This window comes from Camelus bactrianus, chromosome 7 (assembly GCF_048773025.1).
Source record: "Camelus bactrianus isolate YW-2024 breed Bactrian camel chromosome 7, ASM4877302v1, whole genome shotgun sequence".
Lineage (NCBI taxonomy): Eukaryota > Metazoa > Chordata > Mammalia > Artiodactyla > Camelidae > Camelus > Camelus bactrianus.
Window position 1 is genome coordinate 69265902 of NC_133545.1, and position 19787 is coordinate 69285688.

The 19787-nt window shown below is 38.7% G+C and overlaps 1 protein-coding gene across 1 annotated transcript in view; it reads left to right on the plus strand.

Annotated features, from left to right (window-relative positions):
• The first annotated feature begins 6991 nt into the window (after nucleotides 1–6991).
• Nucleotides 6992–19787, plus strand: part of SEMA3E (semaphorin 3E) — a 226253-nt gene continuing 213457 nt past the window's right edge. The window contains exon 1 of the mRNA XM_010946629.3: nucleotides 6992–7731. Coding sequence (XP_010944931.2) covers nucleotides 7617–7731 — 115 coding nt within the window. The 5' untranslated portion in view covers nucleotides 6992–7616. The remainder of the gene's footprint in view (nucleotides 7732–19787) is intronic.

Below are 19787 nucleotides of genomic sequence, written 5' to 3' on the forward strand. Positions count from 1 at the left end.
ATTTTGTGTTAGGAAACAAAGCGTGAGCATGAATAGGCTTGAAATGTGGTTTCGTTTACAATTCAAAGCATGTAGTACCAGTCTTGGCCTCCAAATGGTGCTAGTGTTATGTACAGGGACAGAACAAGCCAGAACTACCTGGTAATGCAAAATAACCACTCGTACTGCCCATCAAAAACCATCCCAATAATGAAACAACAGATTCAAATAAAAAGGCACTGTACCTGAAACCCTGCCTTATTTAAAATCTGGCTCATTCAAAGTAATAATTTTGCCAAATCACTTGTGGAAATTATAGTAAAGCTAAAGAAAAGATGACCTGAAATAATGAGTTTAGATTTCTTGTTTCATCTTTGGGATCTCACCAGTGGGTTCAGCATCACGTTCTTTTTTCTATGTATTGTTTTCTCTCTTCTATAGATGGTTATGTGGAATGCTGTTAAGGAAAGGAAGTCCTTCGGGGAAAAGAGGCTTCATAGGACTCCTGCCAGGTTTTTCTTTAGTCATTGTGATTCCTTTGAAGTCTAAAATTCACTATCATAGCCAAAATGTGATTTATTTTAAATATTCTGATTTTTTCTGTCAGATCCTTCACAACTTTAAAGTTGGTGTTTGTTTCCATTTATTGTAATGTAAAACAGGTACATTCATTGAGTTGATGGCAGCTTTATGTGATATATAAAGTTTTATATCCATCTGCCAACTGTATGACAGTGGACGATACTATAAAATATTACGAAGCACTTGGCCTTTTTGCTTAGTTTCTTGCCAGCTGACTAATGGAGAGTTGCACTGGCTTTATCTAAATCCTTCTTTTTTATTCTTTCATAATGGGATACAATTGTTTTCTTCATCTTATGCTTAGATATTGGCCATTCATCCTCTGTAGAGTCAAAGTGAACAATTGAAAAAAGGATCCAAATAATTAACAGGAAGAAACTACTTTTCTCTTTCTACGTCGCTTAAGCCATATGGGTGCCTTCCACATATCACACGCTCAGATACTTATTGAGTAACTTACTCCATGTCACCTGGTTTGGGTCTGGCTTGAGCAGCGGTAGTTAAACAACAAGGGAGATCATAGAGAAGATCAAAGAGGACTCAAGACTTGACATCAAGAAAAGTTGAAAAAATATTACATTGAAGTATCACTTTCCTTCCTTCCTTTCTTCCTTCCTTCCTTCCTTCAGTCCTTCCTTCCTTCCTTTGTCTTTAAAGTCAGTAATCCAGAAACAGATCTTGAAAAAATTAGATCACTTCTTGCCAGGAAGACAGAAAATATAGGTAGTCTTAAATTCTAGAAGGAGGTTCAAGAAGCCAGTGGATGGATAACTTCTTTACTGCCACTTATGGCACTTATTATTGGTCTCATCCTGAGTCCATTTCTTAAGTGGACTGAATATAAAATGTTTTCTTTTGTTTAGGTGCATTAGTGGTAACATTTGAAAATATTTGAATCTTTTGGACAAAATAATATAAACATCAGTAACTATTTGTAAGTGATTTATTACCCTTCAATCCTTTCTTGGCAACTTATTCTCCAGCAGCCGTAACTAGAAGTACGTGTGTTTGTGCGTGTGTGTGCGTGCGCATATGTATGCATGTATATATATTTCCGCAAATAACTATTATTACCTGACAGTTTTTCTTAAAATATCTATTTCTTATATAAGTACTGCACTTTGCAATATAGAATAAAGATTATTCATAGAAAAAAACTGTTTGCCTCAATTCCCTTAGACTTTGGCTCCTAAGTAATTTTGCCTACTGTGTTTAGCTCCAGTGTCATGCCTAATTACCAAGCTAAGAAGATCCTAACCACACCTAACAGCTCACAAAGGCCAGTATCTGGTCAACTAAACAAATACTAGACTCCGTGCAGCTGGACACTCTAACCTGAGACGGAATGAACAGGGCGTGCACTGCCACCTGACCCAGCCTCGGACGGAGGGTTTTATCTGGTGAGTTTGATCTCCACCGTAGGGGCTGGTTGTCAGCTGAAGCACCAACTGCCTTGAAAGGTTTTTTATTTTAAAACTATATATGCTTCCTTATTAACGTTTATTAAAGATAGGTTCCTGTTACTGTGATAATTTGGAAGAGTCATTATGAAGCCATAGCTAAATAATATTCTCCAAGGTGACAGGTGTGATGGCTGGAACACAATGTCTGGGCCTTGGTGTAAGATGGCAGTTCCATGGCTTAGCAGTATTTCACCTCAGGCAAGTTTCTGAACATCTGTGTCCCAGACTCTTCTTACGTGTAAACAGCAATAAATGGGGTTTCTATTGCATGGGGCTGTTGTCTGGGTTGAACTGGATTGTGTGTGAATGTGCCTTGCACAGTGCCTAGTATATAGAAAACAACAAATTAACATTTTTATTATTACTATTATAGTAATCATTATTTTGACTCTACTTGGAATTGATTTGAAGTACAGTGCTAGGTGTTAAGGATTCTAATCTCATAACATGATTGTTACCATCAGTTCTACCAATAAGTCATAAATACATGTTAAAACAGGCATATAAATCAATAAATTACAATGCATTAGGGAAGTTTCTGTTACATTTTTCTGAGACAACTAGTTGGATCTCTACCTTTTAAAGGAATTCTCTGTAACCCATAAGAAGGGTATTTAGGGAAACCTCTCAGGACCTACAAATTAAAGGATTTCTAGAGTTAATGACACACATAATAATTTCATTTTGCCATTTAAAGAGCATAAGAAATAACACTGCTCTTGGATGAAAATCAATTAAAGCTGATACCTGCTTCAGAATGCTTCTGCTTTTCTTTATTATCAAGGACCCAAATGAAAATTAGGAAAAACCTAGTGTAAGACACTAATAACTCAAAATTCTATAAAATGTACATTTTGCTCAAATTCTGTCTTTTTTTTTTAATAATAGCTGGTCAAAATGGAAAAATGAAAGGCCAGTTTATTGAATTATTAGCTATCTAAATTATGACATCAGAATGGCATCAGCCAAACTGCTTTCAGGCCGGTGACTGGACTGGATCCTGGCCGGTACCAACTGCTGGGGTGCCATTCTCTGAACTACTCTCCAACACATACAGATGAGGAATAATGTAGTTGTTTCTTTTCCCTCATCCTCTTGATCACTGACTATGGGAAATAGTGAATCCAGACTTGCTTCCTCACAGATCTGTGTGTCATCTGAATGGCCTGATGACTGGTAAACACATCCACAGTCTTGGTCGTAAAACCCATCAGAAGTGGTGGCAGCAGCAGCAGCAATAGCTGGTCCTGTTGGGGGGGCATTTGAGATGCTGCAGATGGCAGGGCTGGCAGGAGCGGAAGAAGGGTTGGTGAGCCTGAGATGCATGCTTGCTGTAAACAAAATCTATCTTTAGTTCTAGAAGAGGATCATCATCATCATTGCTGTTGTGATACGCTGGTTATCAGTGGTTTTAATCCTAGTGTTCTTGAGATGCCATGCTATTTGCTCACCTATAAACACTGTTTATGACATCGGTTTTGTGTGCAGTGTTCAACTGGGAAAGCTGAGGGCATATCCCATCTCATTCTAAAAGTGACATAGGGAATCTCACTACCTTTTACTTATCCCTCAACTATGCACTTCTCTCTGTGTCTGTATTAGTAACTTCTGCGGAAATAAGCTTCAGAGGCAGGTAGGAAGGAATACAATGTCAGTGACTTACTGATGCTGTATGATTTCCCCAAGAGCCTGTTTTCCAAAGCACAGTAAGTGAAGTGTGTGCATTTAGTTAGTAGAGACCATGTCTGCTGTGGTAACAAACAAACCAAATGGCTTAACATAACATGTTTAGTTCCTGCTTACATAAAGTTCACCGTGGGTCTAGGTAACCTTCCAGGGCCACTGTCCTCAGTGAGGCCATTCAGTAATCCAAGACGCTTCAATCTCATACGCTTCGCCATTTCAGTTTTGTTGCAGAAAGGACTTGAGAGAGAATTGCTGAGGATGCACATCTCTTCTGCTCACATCTGTTTGGTCATAAATTGTCGAATGGCCTAACATAACTGCCAAGGGGCTGGGAAGTACAGGCCCCCATATTTATCTCCCATCTTCCTGGGTAGGAAGGAAAGAAAGGATGGAAATTCCCAAGGGCATTAGTAAGCACTGTGTGCCGTAGTATGTGAGATAATTTTAAGTGGTACGAAGAGAAACTTTTACAATTTTTGCTTGTCTTCAACATGTATTTGAAAAACACAAGTAGCACATTGTCCCCATGAGGTTTGGCTTCATTTTATATAAATCTAAACTTTAATTGTAGATACTACGCTATTATGATAAAAATGGTGAAAGTGACAAAGATGTCTAATGTTTTAATAACACTGACCTAAAAGAACTCCTATAAAACTCAAACTTTGGTACTTACAACTGTAGGCACACTGGGAGTACAAGCTGGGGGCACTAGAATTTGCTCTATTCAGCAGAGACCCTGGATAATTGAGGATCAGATCGCCGTGGACCACGTGCTGGGAAGGATTGTTTCAGAGGCCAGTTGCTCTTCTGCTGTTAAAACTGGGGAGCCAGGCACAGAACCCACCATGGGGCAGCCCGGAACGCCTGATGAGTACTCAGTTCCCCATGTTTTTCTCACTGCCATGTTGTGACCCTAACTACAAAGGGTGAGTGTTTTGGAATAAGACATTTAAGCTGCCAGGCAGTACCTCCAGAAAGAACTGCCATCTACCTTCTCACTGGCTTTCCGTGTTGTTCAAACTGGTAGTCTCACTCCTCTCAGATAAAATATAGTAATAGCAACAGTTACTATTGCTAGACTCAAAGCTCTTCCATTTACTAAAGCTCTTCATTCACTGTTGGTGGTAAAGTCAGTTTTGTTACTTAAAAAAATTTTCCATTTCCATGTTTTCCAAGGGTGCCTAGAAATCTCTCCCAAGGAGGGTGACTTTGCAGTCTTGATTTGTCTATATTTGTCTATAATATTTTCGCTTTGTATGTGATTATTAATAGAAGACTCTTTTACTTTTAAAAATGTCTTGTTTGGATGATAAATTATGTGGTGATTCTGCTCTTGAGAATTCTTCTTCGTTCTATTTTATGATGTGAATGACTGATTTGGTCCCAAAGACTTTTCATTCCGTTGCTAGTGGCTAGGGCCACACGGGGGTAGCTGAGACTACGATTCGTTCCGAATGTTTAGTATTTTTAATAGTCATTTTGGGGGGCCATCATCGCTATGTTCTGTACAGAGTAGAGAGACAGGTAGAAGACGTATGGAGGCGTCAGAGGGAATAAGCAGTGACGTTGATGGCTGAGGGATAAACCAAAGCACATGCTTGAGGAACCCAAAGGAGCTCATTATTCTAGCATGTTCTTCAAAATGCCCTAACCGAATCTGAAGGATGGCATGTGAAACTGAAGATGAAATTTGATATGTAGCTGTATGTGTATAACTAGCATTCATAACATCTGTTACCCCATCAACGTTTAACGGTGTGAATTCCGTATCATAATGAAATGGTTGTAATGTCTTACATTGCCTCAGTTCCGTAATAGGGTTAGGACAGACACTGTACAGTCTTCAGTGGAATTTCAGTTGCATGAGTGTCACCATGTATTTGCAGTAAAAGTTATATGCATCACATTGACTTGTCCTGGAATCCTACCCTTAGATAACACATTTAAAAGCTGCTATTTGCTTTCTAGTTATTTCTATTCTGGGAGAAAGTAAAAGAGGATTCCAAAGGTACATTATAGCACACTGAGAACAACTTTTTTGTCTGTAGCTCATCAGAATGGCTTTTAAAATATGCAAGCACCTTCAGAGACCACCCCAGGTTAAAAGTATCTAAACATTTCGTGTTGCTTTACTGTTAAATAATGTTTGGAGTTTGTTATCTTTTGTAGACCATGAAAATCTAATTATTTATAATATCCAGTGGCATTTACATTTTGCTAAATATACTCTGCTTGCAATAGAAAATATCATGCTTAGGAAAACAGGGAGAGAATGCCTGGCTCTATATTTGCTTACGTGTAATGCAAAATATCAGGGTAAACTGTGTTATCTTTTTGTTATAACTACATGATTTTAAAAACATAATTCTCAAGAAGTGTCCTTAATCATTACCATGTAAAATGCAGAATGAGAAAAAGTTATAGTTGAAATCCTTTGTTTACTATTTAATTTTGAACTAGCAAATCAAATACCCATTCAAGTTTATTGGTATCTTAAAATAATACCATTCATTTACACGCCAACAGCTACAGAGTGTTTGGTTTCGTTTTTTTGAGATTGATTGAAAGTAGATTGTAAAGTTGACCTATTGTGTTAAGCTTACTTACACAAACACGGTGTCTCGGAAAATAAACTCGGAAAGTGCAGAGCAGTTGAATCCCAAGGTGTTTTACATCCTGAGCTTTCTAATATCCGCTTTACTGGGAGCTGTCCCGGAGAGAATCTCAACTTTACCGTAGTTAACCTTATGGAGGAGAAAATCACCTCAAAAGTTAATTATTCCCAAATTTGAGGTGGAATTTATGACTTACTTATAAAAAAAAGAATTTGCTTGTAACTGATTTGAAGAATTTGCCTTCACAAAACAATTTGTTAGTTTTACATTTTTTCAAGCTCCAGAAACACTTTCCTTACAGAAGTTGAAAATGGCATTTCCACGATGTAATCAATAGAAAAAGCCATAAATGTGAGAAAAAATACAGCTTCAGTGGAAACCCTGAAAAAAATCAATTTGGGTACCTGATGGTGACACACAGATTGTTTAAAGTGAACCTGTATTTATTCAAGGGTTAATCTTGATGAGTGAGCATTTAAAAGCCCTTCCTGACACTCCATCCTCTTCTGCTATATATTCTTAAGTAATCAACCTATTGTATATCATGCTCCCTCCTGCTTCCCCCCTTTCCCATCAAAACTCGGACTTTTCTCCTGTCGCTGAGTGACACGGGGCCAGGAATACTGGGAGGGCGGGCGGGTGGGACCAGGGCACGTGGACCAGCAACACTTCCTAGAAACAGCAAGTACGCTCAACCCTGTCTGAACTTTCGCTGTAAACACAGCTCGGCTCGCTGACAGAGCGGCATCCCTGCTGGGTGGATCCTGCAACTCCTGGAGGGAATGGCACTTCTTGTTTTTAATTAGCAAGGTGAAAGGTGAATTAAAACTAGCTATTCGGCAAGTCAGTACAAGAGGCTGACTTCTGAGGGGCTTCCGCGAGCCAGGAGAGAAGAGCTGTACGGGTGGAAGGCAGTGCGTGTGCTCGGGTTTTGGGTGTTTGGTTTTTTGTTTTTTTTTTCTTCCCCTGAATGAACCGCTTGCAGAAGTGACTACAAAAATACAGGTTCTTCCTGAATCTACCGGCATAGTTACTGAAGAGAGCTCTAGACAGGACATGGCTCAGAAGACTCACTCCTTGGAATGTCCCCTTGCTCCCGGCTTATAAACAACTGTCCTGGGGAAAAGCAGGTTTTACAGATCCAGATACAGCCTGACAAATGGCACTTTGGAACTGTGCTTTCTGATGACAGCGCCTTCGATTTCTGACAAAGCCTCTCGCATGCTGCCCCTGGAGGGGAGTCCGAAGTAAAACTCACCCCGCCTGGACGTGAGGATCGCAGTGCAGCATGGCATCGGCGGGGCACCTTGTCACCTGGCTCCTGTGGGGCTGCGTACTGGAGCTCTGGACAGGGGGTCACACAGCCGAGACCCCGCACCCCCGGTTACGCCTGTCACATAAAGGTAGGTCACCTTTTCAGATCCTTTTGTTAAAAAAAAATGAGAAAAGAATGAAAGTCCTTTAACCTAGATCTTTAGTCTTTACAGACCCTTAAAACGTACCTGAAAAAAAATTATTGCAACACTAACCTGAGGTTCTAAGTACCTCTAGTGGATAGGTCATACTTAGCACAGCTGAAAATAGTGTAAAATCACAGGCCAACTTAGAGATGTTATTTTTGTCTTGTAAATATTAGGTTTTGTTAATGAGAAGTTCACTCACTAGCAGACACCACAGAAGGGGGTAGGAAGCAGGTTGTAAAGAGCCTTAAAGGGCTGAATCCGCCAACTTAGCAGCGGTTATTTAAATTCCAATTTATGCACTACAAGAAGCAAGGATGTTGGGGAAGGGCTGGAGAAATAGAGGTGCAACTGGTTTTTTGTTTTGTGTTGTCCACAATGGAGAGGGGAGGGGGAGAAAAAAATTCCTGAGAAGCAAAATGATTGCTTACCCATGATAACAAAGTCATCACCGTGTAATTAAAATGACTAACACCTGATATAAATTAGCTTTCTACTTAAATTGATAATTACAGATGTGTGATATGTGTGGCAAAAACATATTCAGAGTTGATTAGCACTCCTTGTGAACTGATTTAGATTGATTAAAGTATTAGACATTATTCACCAGCATCTATTCTTTTTAATGTAAATGCATATTGCTTAACTGAAGATCATGTCTATCAAGAGATTGCTGAAATATTTTATTCTGCAACTGTGTCTTGTAAAGCAGCATTTAGTCATAAATAAATGATCAAAAGATGGCTTTTGCATCAGGACCAGTGAAAGCTGGTCAGAAATAGGTTTGATGACTCTTCCTGTAAACAGACAAACAACAAACAAAATCCACACTCTGAGAAAGTGACTTTGCTGACTTAAAAGTAATTTGGAATAAATTTTCAGGAAAGAAGTATTTAGTATCACTAACCATTGAGGCAGATGACAGATGCAATAATGAGAATTACGTAAGAACTATTTTTCAATTGTGTAAGTGTGTCAATCATCCCCCGCTAATAGAAGTCTGTATTTTTACAATATGGGTATAATATTGACCAGAATGAGAAACTAAAAAGGAGACCTCAATTTTATATGACACAATTTTTTTTGTCTTTTTATTGGACAGTCATCAGCTGATTTGACTATAGAAATGTCTCATTTTTAGAACAGCTAACATTTATGGATATTTTCATAGTTTAAATAGATTTCATATAATAATCCCCAGTCAACAACATACATTTAAAAAACACATTCATATAAAAAACACATTGACACTTAATTTTTAAAGTATTTAAAATATAGTACCTAGCATTAGCCCAAGTCCTTTGACTTGGGAAGATGTACCCTGGTATGCTTCAGAATGCATATTTCTAAGAAATTAAGATCAAATACATCAAAATGTAAACATTTGATGTGATGGAATATGGGCATATAAGGATGTCAGGAAAAAAAAACATGATGATGGACTGTTTTCCTTATGCAGATGAGTGGATAAGCTGACACGTTGACAAGCTACCATTCTGCCTGGTATCAACATTTTATACCTCATTATTAGGGTAATTGCTTTTTGATAGCTCAATATTGGTATGTTTCCAAAGATGCCTTATTTTAATATGTCATTAGAGTGCTTATAATTTGGTCAGAGCAGACCAGAACTCTCATGCATAATATTGTCATCAGCCTAATCTTCACCACATTGCTCTTAATCAAAGGAATAACTGTAACTGATTTTATGAGTTGTGTTAGATGGTGTGGGAGGACCACTGCTAGTATCTATGTGTATACTATATACTAGACTGAAAAATTCCACAAGATTTCCCTTTGGCTTTTCTTAACCTTTTGATTTAATAGTACTTGCTGAAAATGTACAATAGTATGCTTTGATACAAAGGCAGTGTAACACATGAACAGAAAGAGACTCACAGACATAGAAAACAAACTTATGGTTACCAGGGCTGGGGGAAGGGGGTGAGAAGAGATAAATCGGGAGCCCGAGATGTGTAGATACTACTATATATAAAATAGATAAACGACAAGGTCCTACTGTATAGCACAGGAAACTATATTCAGTATCTTGTAGTAATTTATAATGAAAAAGAATATGAAAAGGAATATATGTATGTATATGGATAACTGTAACATTATGCTGTACACCAGAAATTGACACATTGTTAACTGACTATACTTCAATTAAAAAAAAAGTCAAAGACGTTGTACAGTTACCTGAAAATAGAATGTCCCCACTTGTGCAGTTTAGTTAGCAGAGTCAGCTGAGATGCAACCTGAAGCAGCAAAGGCTTCCTGCACCGCAGGTGGCTCAGTGAGCGGGAAGCACAGGACTGTCAGAGCAGGAGTATTCAGCCCCATCAACACAATATGAACAGCACATTTACCTCTCCACACTGGGGAATCCGTGGACATTTCAGTGGTGTCCAAAAACTGGGGGTAGGATATTTGAGAGTATAATCTGTTGCTATCTTAAATGATATCTCAAATGGAGCAATTTTAGTAATGGGTGGATTAGGTGATTAATATTATAAATCAGTACATGGTCCTTAAAAATAAGAGACATGAGATATAAATAAGCTAGCACCTCTGCACTGCTGCCTGACCCCCTGGCATAGAAATCCTGTAGAATCCCTGGAGGTGGCCAACTGGATTAATCCAAGGATTCATTTCATAGCAGTGGTCTATGCCATATGGGAGGATAAGCATTTTTCTTACATTTTCCATTATCAAGATGGCGCTGGAGACTACAAGCCTCGGGTCTCTTCCTGAAGAGGAGGAGAAAGTTTCAGTGTCATGTATAAAAATTGAGTTGAATTATATAAAAATACGTCCAGAAAAAAAAAAATGCCCAAGTGTTGCCCTTTTTCTCTCTCCTCCACCCTTCTCCATCTCTGGAAGCAGTGTGTTCTTAAACAGAGCTTGAGAGGAGGAGACCATTGGGACCAGGAGGGAGAAAAGGCCAAGAGGGAGAGAGACAAGGTGGAAAGCTGGTTTCAGATGAGGAGTGTCTTCTCGCCTATCCCACCATGGAATAGTGCTGAATTCTTCCTTCTTACTGAATATCCACTCCACTCCAGTATTGGGCAGATATGCTAACTTAAGGCAAGCCTAGTAGATACAAAGATTAAATATTTACTCTTGTTGAGGCAATGCATTAATCTTTTAATGTATTTTATAGGTACAAGATAAACTAGGTTAACAAATCAAAATATACACAGAGAAAACAGGCAAGATTCTGTCCTGCACCATAAGAATTTTCAGTCAAGACTTGAGTAGAGATTAACTGTATCAGGCAAGAATTTAAAAGTTTATGAATCATTAAGAATATATAGCCAACTTTATAGCCAATACCTTAAAGAAGGCAATTTTGGTATAATTAACACAAATTTATAATATTCTACCCCAAAGATTTCTTTGCAAAATAGCTAGGATCCTCATGACAGAAATGAAGGAAAGAGAGAACGGGGGGAGAGGGTCTGTGGTGGATTCAGCCACCTCCCTCTGTTGATATCTGTTACGTCCTCATCTTTCACCATCCTGCATTCATGAGGTTACAGGGAAGGCAAAAATTAGCCTTCTTGATAATGGGCCTCGAAAAAACAAATGAGTAGAGCCCATGTCAAAGAAGAAATCCCAATGCACGTGGAAAGCCCCAGAAATTCAACGAAGGGAGCTTGGCAGGTAGGGTAGGTGTTCAAAGACCCAGTGAGGAGCTTCCGAATTGCAGAAGCCAAGGAGAAGGGCTGCTTCTAAGCAGAAGATGTTGTCCCAGGATGTTTGGTGAAGAGAGAGAGCTAAATAAATGCACGAATATGGCGGAAGGTCATTGCTAAAATATGTCGACATTGTAAATATAGATTTGAGCACTGAATACTTATCCATACATACAGAACATGGGCTAGAGAGTGTTAATTAGTCTGTCTGTATTTGAATATTATAAGCAATTAAATGCAGATTTGTCATAGTTCAGAGAGCTCAGAATTTGAAGTCAGAGGTCTCTGCTCCAGCTCTAGTCCTTCCGCACATCCATATGGTAATTATCTGTGCCTCAGTTTCCTTAATTTGAAAATAAGGATAATGATGGTGCTCTCCCTGTGTATCTCACTGGGTTTTTGAGAGAATCAAATGAAACAATAATACTGTGAAAGCGCTTTATAACCTAAAAATATTACTAGTAATGTTTCCTGAAGACTGACGGGAAATAAGGAGGTTGGAAGGAAACATGTCCTAAAGAGAAGAAACTCTTGGAAACTGCTTGAGTTTGGGTATCAGTAAGTGCTAGGATAATGCTAGTATAGACGACGGAAAAGCTTGGTCTTGATTAGCATAAAATACATGGTTTATCCTGACTGCATTCGCTCTAAATCCCGTCTTTCATACCTTTGACCTCTGGGTATAATAATTTAGAAGATGATTACATCACCTATGCGTTTTCCAAAATTCATGGCCAGTATTTTTCGCTAAAAACATGTGCATGCCTCCGTGTACTACATATATGCACTTCACACAGCACAGTTCAGAATAGAGTTCTGGAAGAGCACAGTGAGAAGTAAGAGTTTTGAATAATTAGCTCAGAGGCTGCGGTATTTACTTTATATCCAGAGCAAATTTTGAAAAGGCGGGGACTGAGCCAGTTTTTCCTGACGCAGCTCCTAGTTGTGGTTCCTCAGCAAGTAACGAGGTATTATCAACAGTGACGTTAGTCACACATCCCTGTTTGGTTAATAAATAAAAACTGGTCATAAGGCATGATTCATAAAACAAGTAGTTCAGTAGGACCTGGGAGTAACCTGTGATGCCCACATCTCCATGAGGGGGAGTCAGTGAGAATGAAGTGGTGGATTTATTAAGAAACCATCGGTATTTTAAAAAAAAAAAAAAAAAAAAAAAAGAAAGCCACTGGGTAAAATAAAAGGAATTACAATATGTTTTGTTGAGTTTGGTTTACACAGAATATACTTCCTGTAGAGGAAGTCTGTGTAAGGATTTTCAATAGCACTGTTAGTATTTTTATATCTGTTACATACAAATACTGCCTGTTCATCACAGAAATGTGTCTGGATGCACTAAACCCCTGAATCGTTCTGTGAATTATTCAGTTCTTACCTGGATGTTGGGTGTAAGTGAGAAAACAGTTATCTTTAGTATAGAAATATGGTGAGGGAAGGTCAGAGTGAGGAAAGGCAGTAAACGAACTGGACCAATTTTGGACCAAAATATAATTTAGTCATGTAAAATCATTTTTATAAAGTGGTGTGAGGACTGCATTCTATCCATAGCATAGAACCCATCCCTATTCTTGACTGAAGAAATATGTGCAGCAGTCATGTTGTCACAGTGGAATATCCTTTCAAAAATGCATGTTGCTGTATTATCAGTTTGCTGTCCATGTCAGATCTGTTATTTAGCTTGAGACTGTTTCACAGAGGGGTCCTCTCTTTATGTCTGGGGTGAGATCGCTTGGTGACCTCAGTTCTATAACCACATAATTAAAAGCACAAAACATCAAATTGGTCGTTGCTGGTGACTGTTGTTAATAACCTGCTGAGACCGTGTTCTTCCATCTAGGATATCTGCTGGCATCACCCTTGGGAGTTTTTAGTGGGAGAGTGTGCCACGATTGGCTCCTTTATCTTTGTGTGTGAGACTCTTCTGTGGTTTAGTAGAGGAAGTTAGTCTGCAGGAATCCAGGGTTGGTGCTTTGCATGCGTGCGTGCACCTTCATCCACAGCCACTGCAGTGTTAAGTGGTCTTGTAAGTTCGGCCTCAGAGAATTTAAAACGAAACAAAACTGAAATTACACCACTGACAACATTTCCCAAAAGTTGCAGAGTGAAGATGTTAGTTATTTTCTTGGTTTCAGTAGACAGGGCCAAATGTTGCTAGTAGTCTTCAGCACAGCATCTGATATTTTGGAATATTATACAAATTGTACAAAGGATGCTGATTATTTTAATAAAGAATCTTTCACAGTATGGTTTTAAATAACATTTGAAGCGCAAGAGAAACTATTGATGCCAGCAGTTATTTCGTGGACTTAAGCAAGCATTATTCTTTGTAGTCATGACAAGGATGATAATGATAAGGCTGGATACTTTATAGGCTGGATTTTCTGGACTATGAATGAAAAGGGTATGTTAATACCACGTTTGAACCATGGGTTATAGTCTCTGATATTGAGAAAACATTTTCTGTCAAAGAATGTGGAGGTTTCCAAGAATAGAAACGTTTCTGTAATTGATAACTTGACTTCACATGGCCCTGGTGGTGGCCAAGGCCATTGATGACTCAAGAACTTTCCAACCTGCCTTAGGTCTAATGCTTAGTTCAGGACAGTCCCAGCATAAGGCCTGATGGCCCTGGTAATCTTGACCCTACAACGAGTGTGGAAAAGGAAACAAGAAATTCATGACTGTTTGATTTCTGGGGCTTAGAAACGTATTTCTGCTTCTATCCCTGGTAACTAAGCCTTCTGCTCAAGGACTTAGCTCATAGTCCTGGCACAGGACACACAGAAGAGAAGTTTGGGCCCAGCTATTACAAAACATTCTCATGTTCTAATGGCATTGGCCTGAAAACTCTAGATTTGAGGTGAGGCATATCTAATTTGAATCTTGCTCCTGTATGATATGAACAAATTACTTGTCTTTTCTGTATGAATTTTCTCATCTTTAAAATGGGGGTAGTAGGTAACTTGCAGCACCCTGAAAGAATTACATGAGGTAATGTGAATGAGTGTGGCAAATGCTTTACCTTTAGGAAGCTTTTCAATAATTACTCAGTGAGTCAGAAGAGTTTGAGGGAGAATCAGCCTACTGTGGTTCCCTTTTTTATTCTAAAAGCAATCATGAGTTAATGATTCACAATATAAGACAAGGGAAGATCTTTAATCATCAGTTTTTGTTTTTTTAACTAGAAAGCAAATATTTTTTAAGATGAAATCCAGCTCTTACTGGAGTAGATGACCTGAAGGAACAAGGGATATTAGTGTCTCTCGTGTTTGTAAGTTACCATTTTGTTGCTGATTTCAGGAGAGTTGGAACTTTATCTCATGGCACCTTGGAGACAACAGACCAAAGCCACAAAATAAGCAAAAGTGACTAACAAAAAAGTGTACACCCAGCTTTGTAAGGCACAATAGAACACATATAACTAACACCAGATCACACTGTCGAAAGTTAAACCAAACAGCGTCCTATAAGCAGCTGTCAGCCCCATGTGCATTGTTGGCTTTGAAAGTGGAAGAAAGCTTATCATTCTACCTTCCCCTGAGCAAACAGGTAAGAGGTCTGCTGCAGGGCAGGGTTCTTCACACATGGTAGGTGTTCGGTAAATGCTCACTGAGTGGCTGAATGAGGAAAACAAGATGATTTAGCGCGGTGTGTTTTTGAAAGAAGTGTCTGATGCAGGGATGGGGTGAGGAGTACCAAGGAAACTGAGGAATCCTGAACAACTGTTTATGGCTCCTTTGGTAAAACATATAGGAGGAGAAAGGGTGAGGGCTTTCTCTGCCTGTTCCCCTTCCTCGTCTCAGCACCTCATTCTAGCCAGGCATCTGGGCCTCCACGCACCCTCCCAGTGCATCAGCCATATTCTCTCATCTATCAACAGGGTTCTTTTTTTTTTTTTTTTTAGATCGATTCTGAAAGTTTATTTCTAGATCCCATAGAAAATTAATGGCATTTGCAGAGTTTTGTTTGGTTTTGTTTTTGAGACATAACAGAAAATCCATTCCTGGAGGACTTTTGGTTTTTTAACTGCTTTTTGATGCTCTGGTCATTCCTGGATGATCATCACAACCCCTTCCTTTTCTTCCCGCATCACTTCAGGCTTTGACTTCTCCTCTGTGTTGTTGTCATCAACCCCCATGCCTCCCTCTCCCCCCCATTTCTTTTCCAGATAGTTATTTTGATTTTTCCCTACCTTCAGCCAGAAGTGGAATGAAAACATTTTTGGTGAGTGATATCTATTTATTGATCCTCAGTGGACCTGAATATTTATTTTGTTGACTAATTCCATGAATAGAAAACATGAGTTTTGAATTGAAAAAGAAAAGTGTAATTAGCTCATCAGGCACTCAAAATGTGTTAAAATTTATGACTTAGGAAAGAATGAAGTATTAAGTAAGGAGCTAGTCACCTGGACAACGTGTACTCTTTGTCTAGCCTGTTTTTCCAGTGAGAAGCTGGTGTTCATGGCGCCATGGGACCATGGCACTTGGAAGGGAGAGTCAGGGTCCTGAGCAGGGCAGGACAGTGCCTGCCAACTTGTCCATCCTGTGGCCAAAGTTGAGTTAAGTGCAAGAATATTATTCATGGAAACCTGTCTATTTCTATGTAGTTTTGGCTCATTTTCTCTGAGTTTTGGGTTTTAACTCACTGAAACCAGAATTAAAAGTGGGTTTTATTTACAGGAGAGAACAGAGGAGTGGCATTTCTAAGGGTAAGCCTCAGTGGTAATCTTAGGTTCCTGGACTAATTCCAGTACCAGAAAAGAACAGCAGCAACGAAAATGAGAATTAAAAAGGGAGAAATAGAGGTCAGCTGGGGACACTGCACCTTCTCTCCTGACCAGTTCCCTCCCAAGCAGTGAGGGGCCCTGAGGAGGGCCTGAAATTCAGAGCTCAGGACACACTGTGGAGCCATAGCTGAAGAGGAGGTGTGCTAACAGCTCTGCACATAGCTGTTCTCTCCTGATTGCTTTTTTCCTAACCCCGAGTTGAAAAGTTTATTGTGGACCCTGCGATTTCTGAGATCCTTTCCAATTCTGGAAATGTAGGACTCTTTTCTTCTCCTTACCAGACCTCCCAGTGCGTCTAGCTCCTCCAAAACACTTTGAACACCTTATGAGGAGGCAGCATGTTCTAGTGGAAAGGTATGTATGGATTCACAATTTTAAACGCCTGGAGTTGAATCTACAGCTTATCCTATTTGAAGTTGTATTATTCTTGCCAAAGCATTGAACTTCTGAGGCTTACTTTCCTCATAAGTAAACAGGGACTCATTTCCATCTCATGTGATTGCTGTAGAAAATTGAAATGTGGGATTTTTTCTTTTTTTTTTCTTTTTTTTTTTTTTTTTTTTTGGTGAGACCCTTGTAGACAGAATAAAATGACTTAATCAGATCATTCCTAAAGCCTGTAATTAAAGGCTAGGTGTCTAGTATCTCCTGAATAAAAACAAAACAAAACTTTTTGTTCTCGGCTTCTGTGTTACGGTCCAAATGACAAAAGGATAAAGGCTTATTTTTTTAAGAAGTAGAGCTGCCGCTAAATAATTAACCTGCAGGAGGCTTAGTTGAATTTCATTGCAGAAGAGATGATGTTTCTTATGATTTTTTTTCTACTCTTCTTCCAAAGTGGGGGCAGAAAAGAGACAGAAGTTGGGATTAAACCAGTGGCGTACTAAGTGTCTGGGACTGACAACACCAGCATCCCCTGTGGGCTGCTGAATCAGGCTTACTGAGTCCGTATTTCTGGGGCTCAGGAATCTCTTAACAAGCCCTCCAGGTGATTCTTAATGTGCACTTGAGCATGAAGAACACTGGGCCAAGTGTGTGGGATGATGCTACAAAAAGCCTCACTTTCCTATGATCTTTTTCATTTTTCCCCCTTCAGGTTCATCACTCAGGTTAAGGGTGTAATTTATTCAGATTTCCAAATGACAGCCTTGGGCTTGATTCATATACTTAAATTCATAAATACCTAACAAGTATACCATTCTCCTCCTATTGTTTTTTCTATTAGGAAAGATATATATGTATAATATATATAGTTATTGATAATAATTGAACATACACGGTAAATCTGTTTTTATGATTGTTCATGGCATAAGTTGTGACACATGGTGCTGTCTTTGAGTTCAGATAAGAACACATCAAACATTGGTCGACTGTGGAAAAGTATTTTGTAAGATTCCAACCATCCTTTCTCAATGGAAAGTTTTCTCGGACTTATGAACTTAGGTGCACTCATTCCTGATTTTCCCTTTAGGGACTCAGAAGCTTCTGTGTCATTTTAAGTAATATTTATTCATCCAGTCATTCACTTGCTCCATGACTATCTGTTGAGCTTCAGTGTGTTAGATATGGAGCATCATGCTAGGGATTTTAGAATAAAAAACACTTCCCTAAATGGAATAGGTGATATCCTGGGTGGCTTCCTGAAACAGAGAAGAATATTAGGTAAAAATAAGGAAATCTGAATAAAGCATGAGTTTTAGTTAACAATAATGTATCAATATTGGTTCATTAACTTGGACAAATGTACCATACTAAGGTAAACTGTTAATAATCGGGGAAACTGGGAACTCTCTATGCTAGCTTCACAACTTTTCCATAAATCTAAAACTATTCCAAAATAAGAAGTTTATTAAAATACACACACACACACACACACACACACACACACACACAGTGCCTCTACCCAAACTCTTTCTCCAAGAAGCTTAAGGTCTTGTAAAAAGAGACAGGTCATGATAAAGCAGGATATTTTTTACATACTGAAGGTTAATACAAAGTGCTAAGGAAGCATGGAGTTGGGGATGAAAAGCCGAGCTCAGCCTTGGAGGTGAATAGGAGGGGAGCCTGGGTGAGAAGTGATCAGGAAATTGTCTTTGTGCCTTAGGCTGTCTTGCCATCATTCTGGCCATCCTCCCACCACCATCCCCACTGCATGTCACGCACTGCATCCTCCCAGCAGCAGTTCCCCTTGGATATCTAATTAACTGACTTCCTCTGTGTTCATAGCTTTACTGCCGGTAATATCACAAATGCTCTTTACTCGTGTTAAGTTAAATTGCCCTCATTTCCATAGGACTTTAAGAAATTCTTATTTTCTTTATATGACTTATAGTGAATACACATTCAGAGGTAGATTTTGAAAGTTTTGAAGGCAAGTATATTGCATTTTGTTATTTGAATCCTTAGAATCTAATAAACTTAAGGTATTTAATAAATGTATTTTACCTACTGCATCTGATGGGTAGAATTTAGTTATGTCTATTTACATCAGTAAAACAACCTTACTTTGTCTGATGCCACATATAAGTGGATTCCTAAAAAAGATAGCAGATTGTGAAATGTTGGAGTTTGGGGAGGTATTTGCAAGTCAGGAAAAAGTTGAAAATACTTCTCTTCTGTCCTTGCTCCAAAATGTTAGGCCCTAGTTTGGCTTCAGGTCTTCTGTTACAAAAGCTCTGGAGAGATCCAGAACAGCTTCAGAATTATTGAGAAAGTATCTATATTTTATTGAAAGGTAGTGTGAGGCTTTGGCAGAGGGTGGTTTGAGTTCATTTGGACCATTACATGATCGGTGTCACATTTCCATCACATTTTCTTCTTTTTGTGCCAGTCGTGATCTTCCGGTGTCCACCGTAGCATCTCATTTATCTCTAGAGTGGTGAATGATGAAAAAGGAGATGACGAACACGTAAATTCGGAGACAAAGCAGAAAGCAAAGGCAGGACTCTGAATGCATAATAACTTATCCTGCACCTTTGTTTTTAAGGAATGCCCTAAATGACCAAAAGCAAGATTCTTTTTTTATATCAGTTTAACCCTGTGCCAGGGTTGTTTTATGAATAATTTGAGTATGGTGCTTTTGTTTTGTGGATTTATTATTTTAAAATCATAGCTGTAGGTAATAATATAGCAAGAAGAGTAATCAGTGGTTCCACTTTTATAATTACAGCTAGTTTACGCAAGATATTTTCAATTTATTTTCCAACCCATGTTAATTGAGAAGGAACCAGTGAAAAATGTGTATCTTGCTGAGATTGTATTATATATAATCCTTATACAAACTGACAGTATATTTTGAAATGTAACCTTAAGTTATTTTTCTTTTTAGCACCATACCAGTTAGTCAAATTTAATACACCTAATATGAAAGAGGAAATTAAAGAGTAAAGTTAATTCAAGAGAAGGCACACATTTGTCACTGCCCCTTCCTACTCTAAGGAGTAAATAAAAATGAAAATTGGAAGTGCTTGATTATTTAACTTTTAGAAACTAAA